This window comes from Sarcophilus harrisii, chromosome 2, assembly GCF_902635505.1.
Source record: "Sarcophilus harrisii chromosome 2, mSarHar1.11, whole genome shotgun sequence".
Classification (NCBI taxonomy): domain Eukaryota; kingdom Metazoa; phylum Chordata; class Mammalia; order Dasyuromorphia; family Dasyuridae; genus Sarcophilus; species Sarcophilus harrisii.
In genome coordinates this window covers 499917353-499934944 of record NC_045427.1, presented here as the reverse complement: position 1 = coordinate 499934944, position 17592 = coordinate 499917353, and the positions used below count along the sequence as shown (strand labels likewise).

The 17592-nt window shown below is 36.3% G+C and overlaps 1 protein-coding gene across 1 annotated transcript in view; it reads left to right on the top strand.

Annotated features, from left to right (window-relative positions):
* FBN1 (fibrillin 1) overlaps positions 1–17096 on the top strand; it is a 268419-nt gene extending 251323 nt beyond the window's left edge. The window contains exons 60-65 of the mRNA XM_031955152.1: positions 1058–1174; positions 1403–1531; positions 2979–3098; positions 9682–9913; positions 13577–13748; positions 15057–17096. Coding sequence (XP_031811012.1) covers positions 1058–1174; positions 1403–1531; positions 2979–3098; positions 9682–9913; positions 13577–13748; positions 15057–15446 — 1160 coding nt within the window. The 3' untranslated portion in view covers positions 15447–17096. The remainder of the gene's footprint in view (positions 1–1057; positions 1175–1402; positions 1532–2978; positions 3099–9681; positions 9914–13576; positions 13749–15056) is intronic.
* Positions 17097–17592: the final 496 nt, after the last annotated feature.

The following is a 17592-nucleotide window of genomic DNA, read 5'->3' as shown; positions in this document are numbered from 1 at the left end:
TCCTTGCTCCATTCCCAAAGACAGCAAAAGAATTAATGTACTTCCTTCTATTCAAATGGTCCTCCTCTGGGCTTTGTGCTGCACTGACACCTCCCCACTGCCTACTTTCTGTGACTGGGGGAGGGAGATTGGAAACATAGAGGTCCCAAGGTGACAACAGCAGCCTCCATTGAATTTGCTGCCATTGCTTCTGAAGATTCTTGAAGTAGGGCAGGACAAGCAAGGCCCATGCTCATGGTTTTAGTGGTTAGAGCCCTTTGTGCTCCCTGCTTTGTCTCTTTGTCACATTTCATTCATTCAAGAAAGATTTTATTGTGTCCTTAGCATAGATAGCAAAATGCTAATGAGAGGGTTATGAGATTGTACTGGCAGATATTAAGTGTTTACAGATAATAAGTTGGAGTCAAGAAAGAATTTTACCTAGCTAGTGTATAATATTTGGTTTGGGGAGACAGAAGATTGAAAATTTCTCCCATGAAAAGCACATTATTAAGGAGCAGTAATGTAATACTTATTAATGAAGGTCTCTTCTTTTCTTAACTTTTTATCTGATTGCCCAAATTTGTTTCATTTGAAGGGGAATTCTTAACAAGAGAAACTAGCTTTTCAAATGATGTCATTTGGTCAAATTGAAAACAGCTAACTGGAATGAACTACGATGATTGATTTCATGGAATTTGGGGGTCTCTTTATCTTTTGACAAAATTTATTATTCAGTTGTCCTGGAAATTTGTCAAAATTCTTAAGACTTGTCTTTGTTTCAGTTTATACTTAAAAAAAAAAAAACTCTCACAGTATAATCTGTATATCTTCTAATTAAAGAAAGCAGAGTTTTCCACATATGCCAAGATTTGTCTTTGGCCTAGATTGAAACTGCATTACATTATTGCTGCTGGACCCTGGAACCTAGAGGCTTTTTACTTGCTAATCCATTGAATAAATTATGTCAGTAGAGTTCAGAAACTTGCAAATTAGAATGGTTCCCAATAATTCTCTCTTTATTCTTGCATATTTGTATTATAAACTGAAATCAAAAGCCTCTCTGGTTGTCTTCTAGATCTTGATGAGTGTGCAACGAAACAACATAATTGTCAATTCCTTTGTGTTAACACCATTGGAGGCTTTACATGTAAATGTCCACCTGGGTTTACCCAACATCATACAGCCTGTATCGGTAAGTGGCATTGAAAAAAGGTTTGAGTAATTAAAATTTTTTCTTTTATACTATTCTTTCTTCTAAAGATCAGACTAATTAAAGCTAGAAAACAGGTATGTCAATATATTTGTTGACAAATACCAGGTTTGTTTCAATTTCTCTAGGTGACTTTTAGTTTTTACTGTATTTGAAACTCTACATTGAAGAATTTGGAAAAATACACACTTGCATTCTTGTTTCTTTTAGATAACAACGAATGTACCTCTGAAGTCAATCTTTGTGGAGCTAAAGGTGTATGTCAGAACACTCCTGGAAGCTTCACTTGTGAATGTCAGAGGGGTTTCTCACTAGATCAGAGTGGAGCCAGCTGTGAAGGTAAGCAGAGACACAAACAAGTTAAGTGAGCAAAGAAGATAAGATGGTCTACCTGATAGTGGAAGAGATAGCACAGAGTCATCTGTCAGCTTTATAGCATTATCATTGTCAGTCGTTATTATTCTTTATCATTGGAAATTTAAGAAGCATCCTACAGCTGTCACATTTATGGAGTGAAATTTCATATAGAAAGTGAAATATCTTTTGCTGACTAAAACTAAATCTCCTTTATTGGAGGCTTATTCTATTTGAATTAGCTGTTCCTCAAAATAGAGCATTCTCCCCTTTTCCATTAAAGGATAATTCTCGCAAGTTTCTTTCATTGGAAAATAGCACACAGTCAGGAAAAAAAATGAATACCCATAACCTCTGATTTGACCCAATAAATTTTAAGTGGAGAGCCAGATACTGGAGAGTCAGCCTTAAAATCAGGAAGATCTCTAACACATGCTAGCCATGACATCCTGAGCAAACCACTTACCCTCTTAACTCATGTGACATCTAAAGCTACAAAACACAGAACAAATATTGAGCTGTACTAGAAGTTGTTTCTTCATGGGGAATTTCGTACACCCATGAAATCACAAATGCTACCCAGTTATTCTCCCAAATTCTGGTGCTTATGTCTATAAGTGTGTGTGTATACAAAATCTGTAGAGTTATACATGGAATCCTAGATTTAGATCTGGAAGGGACTTTAGAGGTCAAATATAGAGAAGTTAAATGAATTGTCCAACATGACATAGGAACCTATATGATGGCTTGGCATGGTTAGGATTTATGGTATAGTCTCATCATATCCCAATACAGAGCAAGCAAGAGTCAATTGCTATAAGACCAGGTGTATTCTAGCATATAGCTGTTCTAAACTCAGTGAACAGTTGACCTTGTCCTGATTCCTATTCCTGAAAGAATATGCTTTTTGAGGCTTTAAACATTTGAATAAATTCTGCTAATCACTGCACTTTTTGGATAGTGATTTCTATTCTCCCAATGAAAAAGTACCCTGCCTTCTGTATTGAAAGCAAAAGGAACATACTGTGTTTACAGTGACCCAAATGATTATAAGTTTAGAACTGGGAGATATCTTAAAGCCATCTAGTCTTTTAACTCTCATTTTATTTTTATAGCTGAGGTAACTGAGACCCAAAGAGGTTAAGTGAGGTCATAAGGTACTATCATAGAAAGAATTAAAACCTAAGACCTCTAATTCCAGAACTAATTCTCTGTTTTTAATAGATAATGCAATGAAAAATTAATTTTTAGAGTCTATAATCTTTAAGCAGTGAGGAGCCTCGAAATTTTTGAATAAAAGATTGACAGGATGAAAGTGTTTTTAAAATATTAATTTCAATGGAATATAGTCTGGATCAAAGGCTATGAAAAGCAGAATGTCTAGTTGAAATTCTTTATCTTGAAATTTTGAAAGATTTATGATTTCTTCTAGATGTGGATGAGTGTGAGGGGAACCACCGATGCCAACATGGCTGCCAGAACATTATTGGAGGATACAGATGTAGCTGCCCTCAGGGATATCTCCAGCACTACCAGTGGAACCAGTGTGTGGGCAAGTAGTTTTTCCTCTGTTAAAAGATAAATTAAAGATGACTTTTGGGAGCTAAAAGACCCATTTCCTTGTTGAATAGTCTTGAATTGGGCTTTAAAGTTATATATGATTTAAAGCTGCCCTACCTTTGAATAGAAATGAACATAACTATTGGGAGAAGAGCAAAATAAAAAAATAGGAATTTTTTTGTTGTTATTCTTCAAAAATGGACTTCAGGAACCTGTTTAGGAACCTTTAAACATCCCATTGAATCCTGATTTACTCTGTTGTTAAGAATAGCCCTGAATTTATTTCAGATAATGAAATTTTTAAAATGCTTAGGTTTCTTTTTAATTCCATTTCATTCTTTTCTTTTTTTTAAGTCCATTTAGTGGTTCACCTTGTGAACCTGTGCTGTTTCTTCAAATATGTCAGTCAATCACTGCTTTCAGCAATGATTCCTGGAGGCTAAAAATAATAGAGTTTAGGGTTAGAAGGAGTCTTAAAGATCATCTAGTCTGGCTTTCTCATTTTACAAATGAGGAAACTAAGGCCCAGAAAAGCTCAAAATGATACAGGTGGTAAGACGCAAAGCCAGTATTTGAACATAGAGCTTCCCTGAGTTCAGATAGTATTCTTTCTGCTATGCCTCAGGGCTATCTCTAAAGTCTGGGCAGCTTTGAGGACTGAATCCAAAAGCCATAGAAAGGTTTTTCAGGAATACTAAAAATCTTGCAGTAAAGGAAATCTATAAATTCATTGTTAAATTTGGTATTATATTACGTGTCATTTTCTGACTCAATAAAATAATGGGAAAAATGATTCCTTCTGAAGTAGATTATATATTATTGGCATTTTAGATTTTGACGGACCTCAGAGAGCATTTGGTCCCATCTCCTAAATGTATAAATCAAATAGCTGAAGCTTGAAGAAGAGTTAAATGAGCTGTCCAAGGTTACAAAACTAATAGAGCTAATTAGTAGAGCAGGTACTTATGTGTGACTTGGTTTTAATTTCACCTGGTGGAGTAATGGAATGGCTAAGATAATCCTGTTGAAACTAATATTTTTTTTAACAATTTTTTGCTTGGATTTTTATTTTTTCTTAGTTTTTTATAAAAATGCCTTGCTTGTTATCATTAAGTATAGTTTGAGTGAATACTCTGGTTTTAATTGCTGAATTTTTTTTGATCTTATAAGTAATACTGGCTCTGATGGCCATTTAGTCAGAGCTGATCCATTTTTCTTTATATAGATTCAAACTTTTTGATGTGGACATTCCTCACTCAACATCTGTTCTTTATCTATACCTGAAACGGATTTGTTTCTCTTCCCCCTTCCTATCCTTCCACCCAACTCTCAATCTAGTGGTCATCCAGGCTCTATTTCAAGATTCCAGTAAGGAGAAATATAAGGCATATGTAACTACAACCTCTTAAAAAAAACTTGGTCAGTTGCTTTTATGAAATGGTATGTGTACAACATCCCTCCCCTAACATGGTAACCTGGTATCATAATCCTGGTGAAAAAGGAAAGTTGCCCAAGGAGACAGTTAGTAATTGTCAAAAAAAAAAAAAAGTTAATTTAGTATCTTCCAAGGAAGGCCTTTTCACTTTTATATGGTTATAATTGTTTAAGGCTTTTTCTTTATATCAAGACAAAAGCAAACTTAACATCTTTAACACTAATTCTGTTCTCTGGGGCCAAGAAAAACAAATTTGATATATCTCTTTGTCATAAAAAGTCCTTCAAATATTTGAAAAAAGACAGATTATCTTGTCCTCATTAAGTCTTCTCTCATCCAGGCTGAATTCATTCAGAGCATGGCATGAATTCCAGTGCCTTCAGCTTTTTAGTCACTGTTTTTTGCATATTTTCCAGCTCGCCTGTGCTTCTTTTAAATGTGTAAAGCAAAGTTAAATATAGTCCTCCAGGTATGGTCTATAGAAGGTAGAGTTCATTGAGACAATGGACACCTTCCTTATTTGAAGCCTGTAATTCTAAATTTTTGGCTAGTGTTGTGATATTGGCCCATATAGGCTTTTAATACATTACAACCTCATAGATCTTTTCCATATAAGTTGTTTTCTAACTCAACCTCCCCCAAGCCTTACTTGGTCACTGTTTGGGCCTGGATTGTCTCAGAATGAATATAAATAGCAGTTGTTCCTATTTTGACCTGAAACCCTGATAGTCTTCCCCTCTCGGATTTTTTTAACTAGGTAAAAGAGGTCATTCTCTGCCTTATCTCTTACCTAAACCTTAATCACTGGTTAAGGCATTGCCTGAAACTGAGACTTGTTAAAAACCTTAGCTTAAAAAGGCTAATATCTCCTACTGCATGCAGAGCCACTTCCAGTCATCCTGATCTGTCTGGCCATTGGACCCAGATGGTTCTGGAAGGGAAAATGAAGCAGGTGACTTTGCACAGTCCTCTCTCACTTAAATCTTAATTCACTTGTTTGTCATAGCATCATTTTCCTGATGTCATTCTAAGTTGACAGTGGATTCAGATCTGCCAAATTGACCATCATTCACTGATATCCCTCCTTCTTGTTGACAAGTATGTCATAACTGTATCAAGTCCTCTGGTGAAATACTATGTCTAGGACATTTCCCTGTCTGAACAGTCTAATCAACCTGCCAAATTTAAAACGATTTAGTTATTTACAAATCAGTTTTAATGACTTTGTGAAACATAATAAAAATATTTTTATACCTGTTGAAGTGGTATCAAAAGGGTATCAAGAGTAGTAATTTGAAGTAGATTTGGGAGAGCATAATCATAAAACAATATTGTATAAAAATAGTATAATAGAGGTTCAGTGATAGTTCCCTCAATCTAAAGAAATCAAATCAGACAAGTTACAAAGATTTGCTATTTTATTTTACATGAAAATAGTTTCATGGGTGTTAGGATTCTTACAAGGTGCTAAGTAAATGGAATTGATTAAATCTACTTTAGTATTGATTTAATCCTACAACAAATAATGATTTCCTAGTGATATAATGATTGGTGTATACTCAATGTACAGCATATAAGCAAGAAGCTCTCAGGGCCAGACACACAAGCCCACTAAAGGACAAGCCCACTAGAACAGAAGCCCAGTAGAAGCTCTTGAAGCATCAGCCAGGATTCAGTCAGGGAGATTCAGAAGCCAGGCTCAAGCTCTTGGAACCAAGACTACAGAAAGCCTCTAAGAAAGCTAACTGGGCCCAAGGAAGGAGACAAGACTTGGAAAGAGACAGTAAAGGATTTGGACTTTAACACCTTGTCTGCATTTGGGGTGATTACACTGAACTGAAACGAAGGCTACCTCCAGAAGTCCCCCAAGAAACCTGCTCCGAGAGAATACTATATTTTAGAGAAGAATATTACACATGGGCCCAAGTAATACAAGTAGGCAAGGTAGTCATACTGAATGAGTGATTTGTATTTCAGGTACACAACTTTTAAAATCTCAGGAGCAGAGACAGGATCTAGGGAGTAAGGAGAGGAACCAGGGAGGAGTTTAGGAAGTTAAAGGTAGGATTAAGGAGGAGCCAGGGTGGAATCCACCTAGCTGACCAGGTTCCAGACTCGTCTAAAGATAAGTCAGTAAATCTTAAAAGTTTGTTGCAACTGTTTTTAAAGATGCTAGCCAGACAGTCTCAGAGATTGGAGTTCTAAACAGTGAAAAACTGAATAGGCTGATTAAAACTTTTGATCTCACATGTTAAAGAATTTTGGTCTCACATTGGTCTATATAAACAGACTAGTCTGGGAGAACCAGCTTTTTTTTTCCTACCCTTTTGAGAATGTAATTATGATTGATACTAGCAAGATGGGCACCTTTTAGCATTTCCTGATGCGGGAAGAGAATGAACTGATTTTAGAATTCTCATTCCTGTGGAACAAATTTGTAAAAATCTGAGACTCATAAGTTATCTCTTGAGTTTCTTTATTGCTCTGTACATATAGTCCTAAGTTTTAACAGTTTAGATTTGATTCAAAGTATCAAAAGTTGATATAACTTTTAATTAACTAAGACCTTGTATTATGGTAGAATCTAAGAATTGAGAAGACCATTGGTCCAAGATGTAAATATACGATCCTTTGAATCTATAATAGAAAAAAAAAAAACTCCTTTCTACTATCATACCTGACAAAGAGGAATACTTTAACCTGTGCATGAGGCAGAATGACACAGTGTAGATTCAGAATTAGAAGGCTTGAATTCAGATCCAGGATTCATTCTAGTATACCACATTAGAGGTCAGTAGTTCAAATGTTATCAAACCCATTGTTCAAATAAGGAAAAGAAGTCTTAGAGAGATTAGTTGGTTTGCCCAAGGCCAAAAAAATTGAGGTTTCTAAAAGCCCAAATGAAAACCTATATTTCAGTCTAGTAGATTTGCCTTTGCATATTTACAGTGTATTTTCCCTTAAAAATGAGCCAAAATCATTTTTGAATTAATTTTTTTTAATCAATAAAAAAATCTGCTTTTTTTTTCCCATTTAACTCTACAATACCTCTATTGGGAAAAAAAATAGAACATCTGTTACAAATATATACAGTTAAAGCAAAATCCCCTATTAACCATGTCCAAAAAAAAGTACATCCCAATCCGTACTTTTTGTCCATTTTCTCTGTGGCACAAGTTAAGTAGTGTGTCAGAACACTTATGTTAAAAACTATCTTAATAGCACATTTGTTGCCTACTGAAGCTTTTCTGCCAATCCTGTAGATTTTTAACTTGGAATGATTATTCTGAAAGAATGGGAAACCCAGAGTCTTCAGTTTTCATGTTGGCTTGAAAAAACTTGTTACCATTGGATTTAATAGTGGTAATCCCAGTCCTGCAGAATCTGCCTCTTTTATATGTTTTCCCTAGAGTAGAATACATGCACATACACTGAAGTTTGCCCTTAGTTTTTCCATGCCATACTGAACTCTGAAGACAGTAAAGATGCTCTTGGCATGAGAAACAGCTTGGCACAGAGAGGCTTCTTCAAGGATGGTGCAGACATGCCAGAAAGCACTGACTCATCCCCAAAGCTTCTATCTGGCTTTTAGAGGAGGGCTTACAGAATGTTTTGCAGATTTTTGAAAGAAATTACAGGTGCTATACTTTCTTTAGGTGTATGTGGGCAGGCTTCTGTCAGAGAGGCACATTTTGAAAAGGATTAGGGAAAAACAGCTTACACAAATGGCACTGGTTTAGTTGTGAAAATTTCTTTCATTGTAAAGAACTTGAATAATAAGTGAATTTTCCATTAAGTAATATAAGCCAAGTACTACATGGCAAAGTTTTTCTCATCTCAGTTATATTTTTTAGTACCAAAACTTTCTCTTTTTTATTTTAAATTTATTTTTATTTATTTAATTTTTATTCTTTTATTTCCTTTTATTGAGTTAATATGTTCAGATGGAGAAAGACATTATATGTGTTGCTTAAATGAAATTTTTATTGTCAAAAATCAACACCTTTGAAACTTAACTAAAGGAGGAAACTTTTTATACCTGCCCTCTTTGACACTCCCCCCAGATCACTCCCCTGTCCCTTACTTAATAGGTTAGTGTGGAAATTGATGTGTCAACATCAAGAAGCAGAGACAGATTTTGCTCTTATGCCTTGTGTGGGTACCGAAAGTCCAAATTGACATGTGCCTGTTAAATAGGCATGATAAAAAAATTAATGAACAGTCTGTTTTTTATAACCAGAAAAGTTCTTTCTTCTTGCTGTAGCCAGACCCATAATATTCAGTTTAATAATTGATGGAAACTTCCATTCAAAAAAGCATAATATCCATTCTTGGAATGAATGAAGTAAATGAGTAAGTGAGCATTTACTAAGTATGTAATATCTCCAAAGCTTAACAGTAATAAGCACTGAGTATACAAATAGAAAATTGAGACATTTCTCATTGAATTCACATACTTTTGAGAGATGACCCATATAAAGGGTATTTCAATTGCAAGTTGAATGGAAAGACCCAGTGGTCGATAAAATCTAAATCAAATCACATAATAAAATAAATCTTTAGTGTCATTTCCATTGGTAAAATTGTATCCGATGAATTCTTTTATGTGCTAAGGAACTTGGGGGTAAGAACCTTATTTTCTGGTTTTTCAGTAGCTGTGGCTGCTGAGGAATCAGAGGCTACAACACTGCAGGGACAGTTATTGTCGGTCCACAAGGATTACCCTCTAAAAGATGACTTTGGGGATTGGGATTGAAGCAGGGCTAGTGTACTGTCAGTACTAAAGGTTCTTTCCATGAAGCTTGAGAAATAAGTTTTTGGTGAAGTAATACTTCCCCTGCCCCCATCTAAAGCTTATCCATAGGGAAGTTTCTTATCTGTGGTGAACTATAGACCCTCAATTCAAATGTTTTCTTGCAAAAAAAATCTTTAAACAAAATGAATGTAAAAAATTATAACCTATGTATTATTCATTTGAATTCACACTTCATTACCCTCTCTCTTTCCTTTAAATGTTATGTGGCATTAGAAAAAATTAAGAGAATTGAAAAAAAAATTTTTTAAAGTTATTTTGCCAAATTGTTAAAAATGTGACTGTGCAGTCAGTAAAAACACAAAGTCTCTGATGCTTTTCCTCTAGATGAAAATGAATGCCTCAGTGCACACATATGTGGAGGAGCCTCTTGCCATAATACCCTGGGAAGCTACAAGTGCATGTGTCCCACTGGATTCCAGTATGAACAGTTTAGTGGAGGCTGCCAGGATGTCAATGAATGTGGCTCCGCTCAGGCCCCATGCAGCTATGGGTGCTCCAACACAGAAGGAGGCTACTTGTGTGGCTGCCCACCAGGCTACTTCAGGATCGGCCAAGGGTAAGCACTCACTTGTTCATCATTTAGTGACACTCCCATCTCTGTAACCACCAGTGATGTCAAGGGATGACTTCGCACTTCGCTTTCAACATACAGCTAGGGGGCAGAGCATTAGACAGCTCAGGTGCCTGTTCCCTTCCCCAACTTGGGTACTAGAAAGCCTTACTTCTCACATTTGTATGGACAACCACACTAAAGTAAAGCTGTGGTCATTCTGCACATCTGCTGATTGTCTTCCATAGGGCTGATATATCTATATCTATATGTAGAAATAGATATATATCTATATATGTATGTATGTATGTATGTATTTAATCCATGCCAGACTAAAGTGAAGAAGTATTCTGCTTTTGAGAATCTCTTGAGATGGGACAAAAAATCCACCTAAGGCCCTGTTGTATAATGGTTAGAGTGGTAGTCTCTGAATCAGAAAGACCTGGATTCAAATCCTGCTTCAGTTATTTAGTTTTGCAATCCTGGGCAAATAATTTGATCTCTCTGTGCCTCAGTTTAATCTGTAAAATGAAGAGATTGGATGCTGTCCTAAAGATTCCTTCCAGCTCTAAATCTATGATTTCAATATCCCATATAAAAATGTAATCAGATTTTAAATTTTGCTTGACATTTGCAGATTTGAGTCTGCATTGGAAATCATAGAAATGAATGTTCTTAAATAATAGTTCCAGTGGATTAACCAAGAGATTATTCTCACTAATTTGCATTTTATTTTTATTTTCATATGGTCGTCTGGAGGATGAGATAAAGATTTCTCCAAAAGGCACTTTTCTCTACCAAAAAGATCCATTGCCTTAAAGCTGGAGAACCTGAGGCTTAAAGATTATAAAGACAAAGTCCTCTCCTGCACTTTAACTGGCCTTGAGAAGGGAAAAAAGGATTCCAGAGTTCTTATTTTAAATTGGGAACATTCTGACATTTTTCTTTAAAACACCAGATTATTTTTACCCGGGTGGTCTTTGGTTTTTTGACACACTGTTATCAAGTGGGTTCATAGAATTGAAGGTGAAAGAATATTTTTTTTGTTTGATAAGCATCCCACAAAATGACAGCGCCTAGACAGATTCCCAGATGTTTGTGTCCAATCTTTAGAAACTTTCTATTTTGCATAAGTTTGATGCCAGAAACATTTTCCCAGTTGAAATTAAGGCTCTCTGACTTGGCCAGTGGCCACTGGTAGCCATACTTCTTGAAAGAGATGCTCCTGGGACATGAAAACACTGGAAATAGGGTCCTGGGAAAGGAAGCCAAGGTTACCAAATCAGATTTTATTAAGTTTAACATGCAACTCTATTAAATGTGTCTGCACTCCTACATAGAGTGTGAAACTCTTATGTTATTGTTGTCACATGGTTTCTATAGAAGGATAAAGAAATCTGTTGGCTATGGAACAGCATGGAGTTTGTTGAAGAACTAGCAAAGCCACAAATCTTTTTCCTGTCATTCCTCTTTGAACTCTAAGGTACCAAGAGAGGGAATGGATCATGGAAAATTGACTATCTTCCTTTATTTCTCCTCCCTTTGGTGGCAAAACTGTAAGCCATATATAATCTGTGCTTCCACTTATTCTTTTCCCACTGGACTCTAAAATCTAGTACATTTTGACTTCAAACCTCATCATTTAATTGAATCATTTAACAGAAACATCCAGTAGCCCAGGGAATAGAGCCCTGGATCTTTAATGAGAAAGACCTGATTTCAGATATTTAACTAGCTGTCTGGGCAGATTACTTAGTCTCTGAATACCTCAGTTCCCTCAACTGTAAAATAATAATTAATATAAATAATACGAATTGCTTGGTAACCTACCCAGGTCTTTCCTCTCTGTCAGGTCATTTATTACATTAAGCATTTTTACATGCCAGATACATGTTAGATAATAGGATTCCAAAAAAAAATAAAATTGTCCCTACCATAATGGAATTTACATTCTGTTGGAGGGAGACAACATATATTCATATACAAAATAGCAAAAGCAAAATATACATAGAAAGTATTTGGCGCACAGGTATAATATGCAGAGCAATTCACAGTAGAAGAGAGAACACAATGAAAAAAGTAGGGAAGAATGGGATAGAGGTATGGGAAGAATAGGTAGATAAGAGACCGAGACAATGGGAGTTTGGGGAAGGAGCTTCAGCCTTGGCAGTCTATATAGCTCATTGTATATTGAATTATAGGATAGTAGTTTGACACAATCTTCCAAGTAGCAATGTTAGGGTTGCTTTAAATATCAGTTCTCAAAATGGTGAAAAAGAAGGCGGTTGACAGAGGCAGGACAGATGTCCAGGGCCTGATAGGTTTAAGGTATTCATTCTTAACCCAATTCTACTGTACCTCAAATTCACTCCATTTTTCAAAAGCAAATCTCAGAAGGTTCTTTTGTCCCCCTGGACTATGATCTGGTATAAAGTAAGAGGTCAATAAGCCATTTATCTAGCACCTGAGTTCAGAGATAAGTGGAGCCTGGGACTGACCTAATTATTGAGAGATGAAGCATGTTTAAGGCGTCTTTTGCCACATCTGAAAAAACTAAGACAGAGATCAAATAGGTTGTCATGTCCAGTCTTTTTCAGTTGTGTCCAGCCCTTTGTGACTCCATTTAATTTTTCTTGGAAAAGATACTGAAGTGGCTTTCCATTTCATCCTCTAGCTTATTTTACAGATGAGGAAACTGAGGCAACCAAGGTCAATTGACTTGACCAGGGCCACACTGCTAGTAAGCATATGTAGCTAGATTTGAATCTTCCTAATCCAGCCCTCTATGTACTCTGCCATCTAGTTGCCAAATAAGGAAAAGAATCAAAACTAGAAAGTGTTCCTAAGAGAGAGATAGTGAATTTAGATATTTTTTCCTCTTTTTCTAGTACTTTCTCTTCACATGATCCCTAGAGAAATCTCTGGGAATGTCTGATTTCCAGATAATCAAAAAATTCTAATGCAGTGGTTTGAAGTTCTGCATTTAGAACTGAAATACTTGACTTTGACTCTCAGCTCTAATATTACTGCTTGTGTATTACTTATTCTTCCTGTACTTAAATATTGTGTTAACTTTTATGGACCTCACTTTTCATTTTGCAAATTAAGGAGGTTAGACTAAATGACCTTTAAGGCACTTTTTAGTTTTCAGTCTATAATCCTAAGATCTTGCCCAATAGATGAATCTCTTGTGTAGAATCCCAAGGTGTTCATTCAGCCCTTACCTCTAATGTTGGGGAAACTCACTACATCAAAGCAGTACATTTGTATTAAAAAGAAGAGAAAGACTGGTTCCTTGGAACCTTGAAAAACCTCACTAATTTATAATATTTCACTCATTTATTTCCTTCTTTCCCTCAACATCTTTTTTTTAAATACTAACTACTAATTGATTGCAATATTAAGTTTAGAAAATAATTTCATAGAGAAATAAATGTAACAGGACAGTAGAGAAGAAATGACAAAAGCTTCCGGGAGATAAAGAATTTCCCCAAGACAATGGCTCAAGCAAAATTACCTCTAAATGATAGGTCCTGGGGAAAGAAGATAATCTGAGAGTGTCTTAATGCATGTGTGAAATCTGGGATTGACTCTCATTAATCCAGCAACTCATGCATTGTTATTTTGTGGTTCTTGTAAAGAATTTATTTATCTCACATCATTCTCCAGGCATTGTGTTTCTGGAATGGGCATGGGCAGAGGTCCTGAGTCACCTGTCAGTGGAGAAGTAGATGACAATTCCCTCTCACCAGAAGCTTGCTATGAATGTAAAATTAATGGTTACCCAAAACGAGGCAGGAAACGAAGGAGTGTTAATGAAACAGATGCCCTTGATGCAGAAGTAAGTAATAAAAGAACTTCTTTCCTGTCTGATCTCTCCTATTGGGGAAAAGGCCTCTGTAGCCTGGGATTCCCCTATAGAGATGCACTAAAGTGTGAAAGAATTACCAAAGGAAAACCCAACCCCTTAATTAGACATTCAACATTCCCTAGGATCTAGACTGCATTTTACAAGTGTCTGTGGGACTTTCTGAAGTTCCTTGCTGCTATTAGGGAGTGGTCATTTGAAGATTTTCACATACTTGCTCATTTCCTCTGTCTCGCCAAACAAGAACGTTAAACACCCACCTAAAGTCTGCCCAAAGTGCAAGGTCTGAGAGCCAGGACAGCAGGTGGGCAGAGCAGTGAAGTGACATCGTATGCCTCAGAGGACGCCAAGTCCCAGAAGCAGGAGGTCACTCTGCTGAAAAGAACCATGTGGAGTGTGTGGGGAAAGTTGGACAGAGGGCAAGAATAACACTGAGCTCTAGCAGCCTGGTTTCCTACACCTCACAACTGCTGCCGCCTTAGAGTTCACTCTCAGACACATAGGCATATGGCCTTGGGGCCACATAATCCAGTACATATGTTCACCCCATAGTACAGATAGCTGAGCAAAAATTTTGGTTGGAAGTACTGACTATGAAGTCTCATTATTATGTGTGCACATATTTGGGATGTATGGTTTTGAAAATGTGAATAAAATTTAAAAGAGTGGGTCTACTCTAAGGTATCTTTCCAGTAGCCCAATGTCAATAATCAGAGGATGAGGTGGCCCTCTAAGATTAAAAGCAAAATAATTACTAAATGAGGCCCAACTATAGGTGATTTCACATTGGTTTGTCTCTTGGTCAGTTTATGATCTTAATATTAAAAGTTTTGACCTCTGTTGTGTGTCTGCATGGAAGGAATAGAAACTGTGCTACATTTAACAATCAAAGGAATTGCAGTCTCCCTGGCTCTCTCAATACCTCATTGTCTAACTTGGCTCAATTCAATAAACCTCTTTCTTCATTTGTAAAATAAAGGGATCCATTGGCCTTGATCTTCCATTATTCTAGATAAAGTTTTGATGTTTTCTGACCATGTATTTTCAACATGGCATAGTGAGTCTAGTACTGACTTTGGAATCAGGAAGGACTTGGGTTCAAACCCTTCCTCTGACACTGACTGAGCAAGTGACATTATGATGATCCTATTATGCACCCAAAGGTTATGTCGTTGGTGATGTTAAAGATCTCCTTGGCATATGAGAAAATTTAAAAATTAAAAATGTATAATGTCTATTTTTTAAATACTCAGACAAAACTAATCTGTCCCTGTTCTACAGGATCAGCCTGAGATGGAAGCCCCAGTAAGTCTGGCAAGTTGGGATGTTGAGAAGACAGCTGTTTTTACTTTTAATGTTTCCTTGATCAGTTACAAAGTTCGGATTCTGGAACTCCTTCCAGCCCTTACAACTCTAACAAATCACAATCGATACTTAATAGAATCTGGGAATGAAGATGGCCTCTTTAAAATCAATCAGAAGGAAGGGATAAGCTATCTTCACTTCTCCAAGAAGAAGCCGGTGGCTGGAACCTATTCATTACAAATCAGCAGTATTCCTCTTTATAAAAAGAAGGAACTTAACCAGCTAGAAGACAAACATGACAAAGACTACCTCAGTGGTGAACTGGGTGATAACCTGAAAATGAAAATTCAGATTTTGCTTCATTAATTCACCAGCCAAAGACCAAATAATGAAAAAAAAAAAAAAAACAAAGATAGATAGGTAGAACTGAATATTTCTCCCAGTCAGATTCTCCATATCATAGGTACAATTTTTCACGCCATTTGTATGCGTGGGCACTATTGTATTATTACATAAGCAAGGTACAGGATGAATACCCTAGCTCAAAACAACCACTTTCTCAGGCTTCTCATGAGTGTAGCTGAGCTGCCTTGGCATGATGTATAATGATATGTTGAATCTTGAAAACCGGGACATATTTTCATTGGAAGTTGGCCATTGATGCTGAGACATGTCATCCTTTCAGCAGAGGTACATGAATGTGCTTTCAATTGATGGACAGTTCAATTTAATTTTTTTTTCAATTTTGCTTTTCCAACTACAACATACTAGGTCAGCCATTTATAATATCTATTTGGTGCTAGTAAATTTTCAAACTAGATTTATAAATGCACTGTAATATTTACACAACTTAGAAGCCAAATTGCAATTATTCAGTTTAAAATTTTCATTAATTTCAGTCAACCAAAGTTAGCTCAGTAGCTTATCTCAGTTATGACTATAATACAGTACATGTAAATTAAGTGTGTGTATACTGTAATCGTGCTATTTTTATCATTGAAGCGTTTGTAAACTAGAGTAATAATACCCTTAATGTGAGGGTTTATAATGGTGCTTATTAAGACCAACTACTTGTTAACTATACACCAACCTAATGATGAAATGTCTGTGACTTACCCAAAAATGCACTGAGGTCAGGAAGGGCCAGTAAACATTCTTAGCCATCATATGACCCTCAGTGCCCACCGTACATCTTAATATTGTGTAACATGTGCCAAGAGTACCCATAATCATCCTTATCAACAAGGGCTCAATGTCATGAATGTCACAATAAAACAGTCTCTTTTTTTAGTTTATCCTATGGCTTGGTTTTCTTGCTCAAAGTCCTGGAGTGAAATGTTTAGACTTCAGGTCCTGTGGTTACTGGGGCCATACCAAAGATTAAATTGAGCAAGATTTTCCCAGTTCAAGTCACTCTGCGCCTGTGAATCACAGCTTCTATAGATGCCTAACATATAACACCTGGAAGACTATAGTCTGGCATACATGGAGCCAGTCTGATGTTTTGTTCACTGTATTTGATAAAGAGTAGAGAAAAAAAAAACTGACGTCCACCATTCCACATAGTGATTAAATTATTTCATTTTAATGAGTCGCTCCACCAGAAATTCAGATTATGGCTTCCCCTCTGAAACGTGACCTAATTAATCTTGTGACTTGGGAACTTCAATAATTCCAAATACTGTTAAATATAAAGTTCAGTCATATTCTGAGAACATGTGTGTTTCATTACCCAAGTTTTATCTGCTAACCCTGCCCTGGCCCCCAACTGTTGGCAAGCTTTAGGTGTTCCATTTCCCCCCCTAAACATCCATTGTTAGTTGATTCCTTTCTAATTAGAAAGGATAATTGAGCATTGAGTCCTAGAGAAAGCAATAGCTTTTCTTTTCTGGAATGTATAATGTGAAAATGCCAGTATTTTGATTTTTGAGTGCAATAATATATTTTTAGCATGATAGTAGTCAACTGATATGAAACAGTTAAAAAAAAAAAAACTGTGGCAGTGAAAAAAAAAAAGCCAAGAAAATTTGAAAGCTGCTTTTTGCTTGGTCTAGGGAAGAGAAGATTGAGGGTGACTTAGTTCATCTTCAGATTTTTGAAGGGTTGTCATGTGGAAAGGAATTTTTTTTGCCAGACTCAAAGAACAGAACTTGGAAGTTGAAGGGTAGCTTACTTTCAGGAAGGGCTTTCTCAAGTTTCATAAACTCAAAGGTAAAAAGGAACTTAAAAAATTTTCTAGTCAGAACTATCCACACTGCCTACCCTTTGGAGTAGTTGGATTTCCTATATTGGAAAGTGTTCAAGCTCAGGCCAGGTGACCATCTATCATGGATAGTGTTGGAAGAATGTTTTGCTTTAGGAGGAAGATTGGAAGGGACAACCTCTAAGATTTCTTCCAAATCTGCAAGTCTGATCCTACAATAGGAGTGCATGTATTGTAGTTGTTAGAAGGAAACACGCATAGCATCACAGCACAACATTTTATGGAAGGGAAATATTTTTTGATAATTCA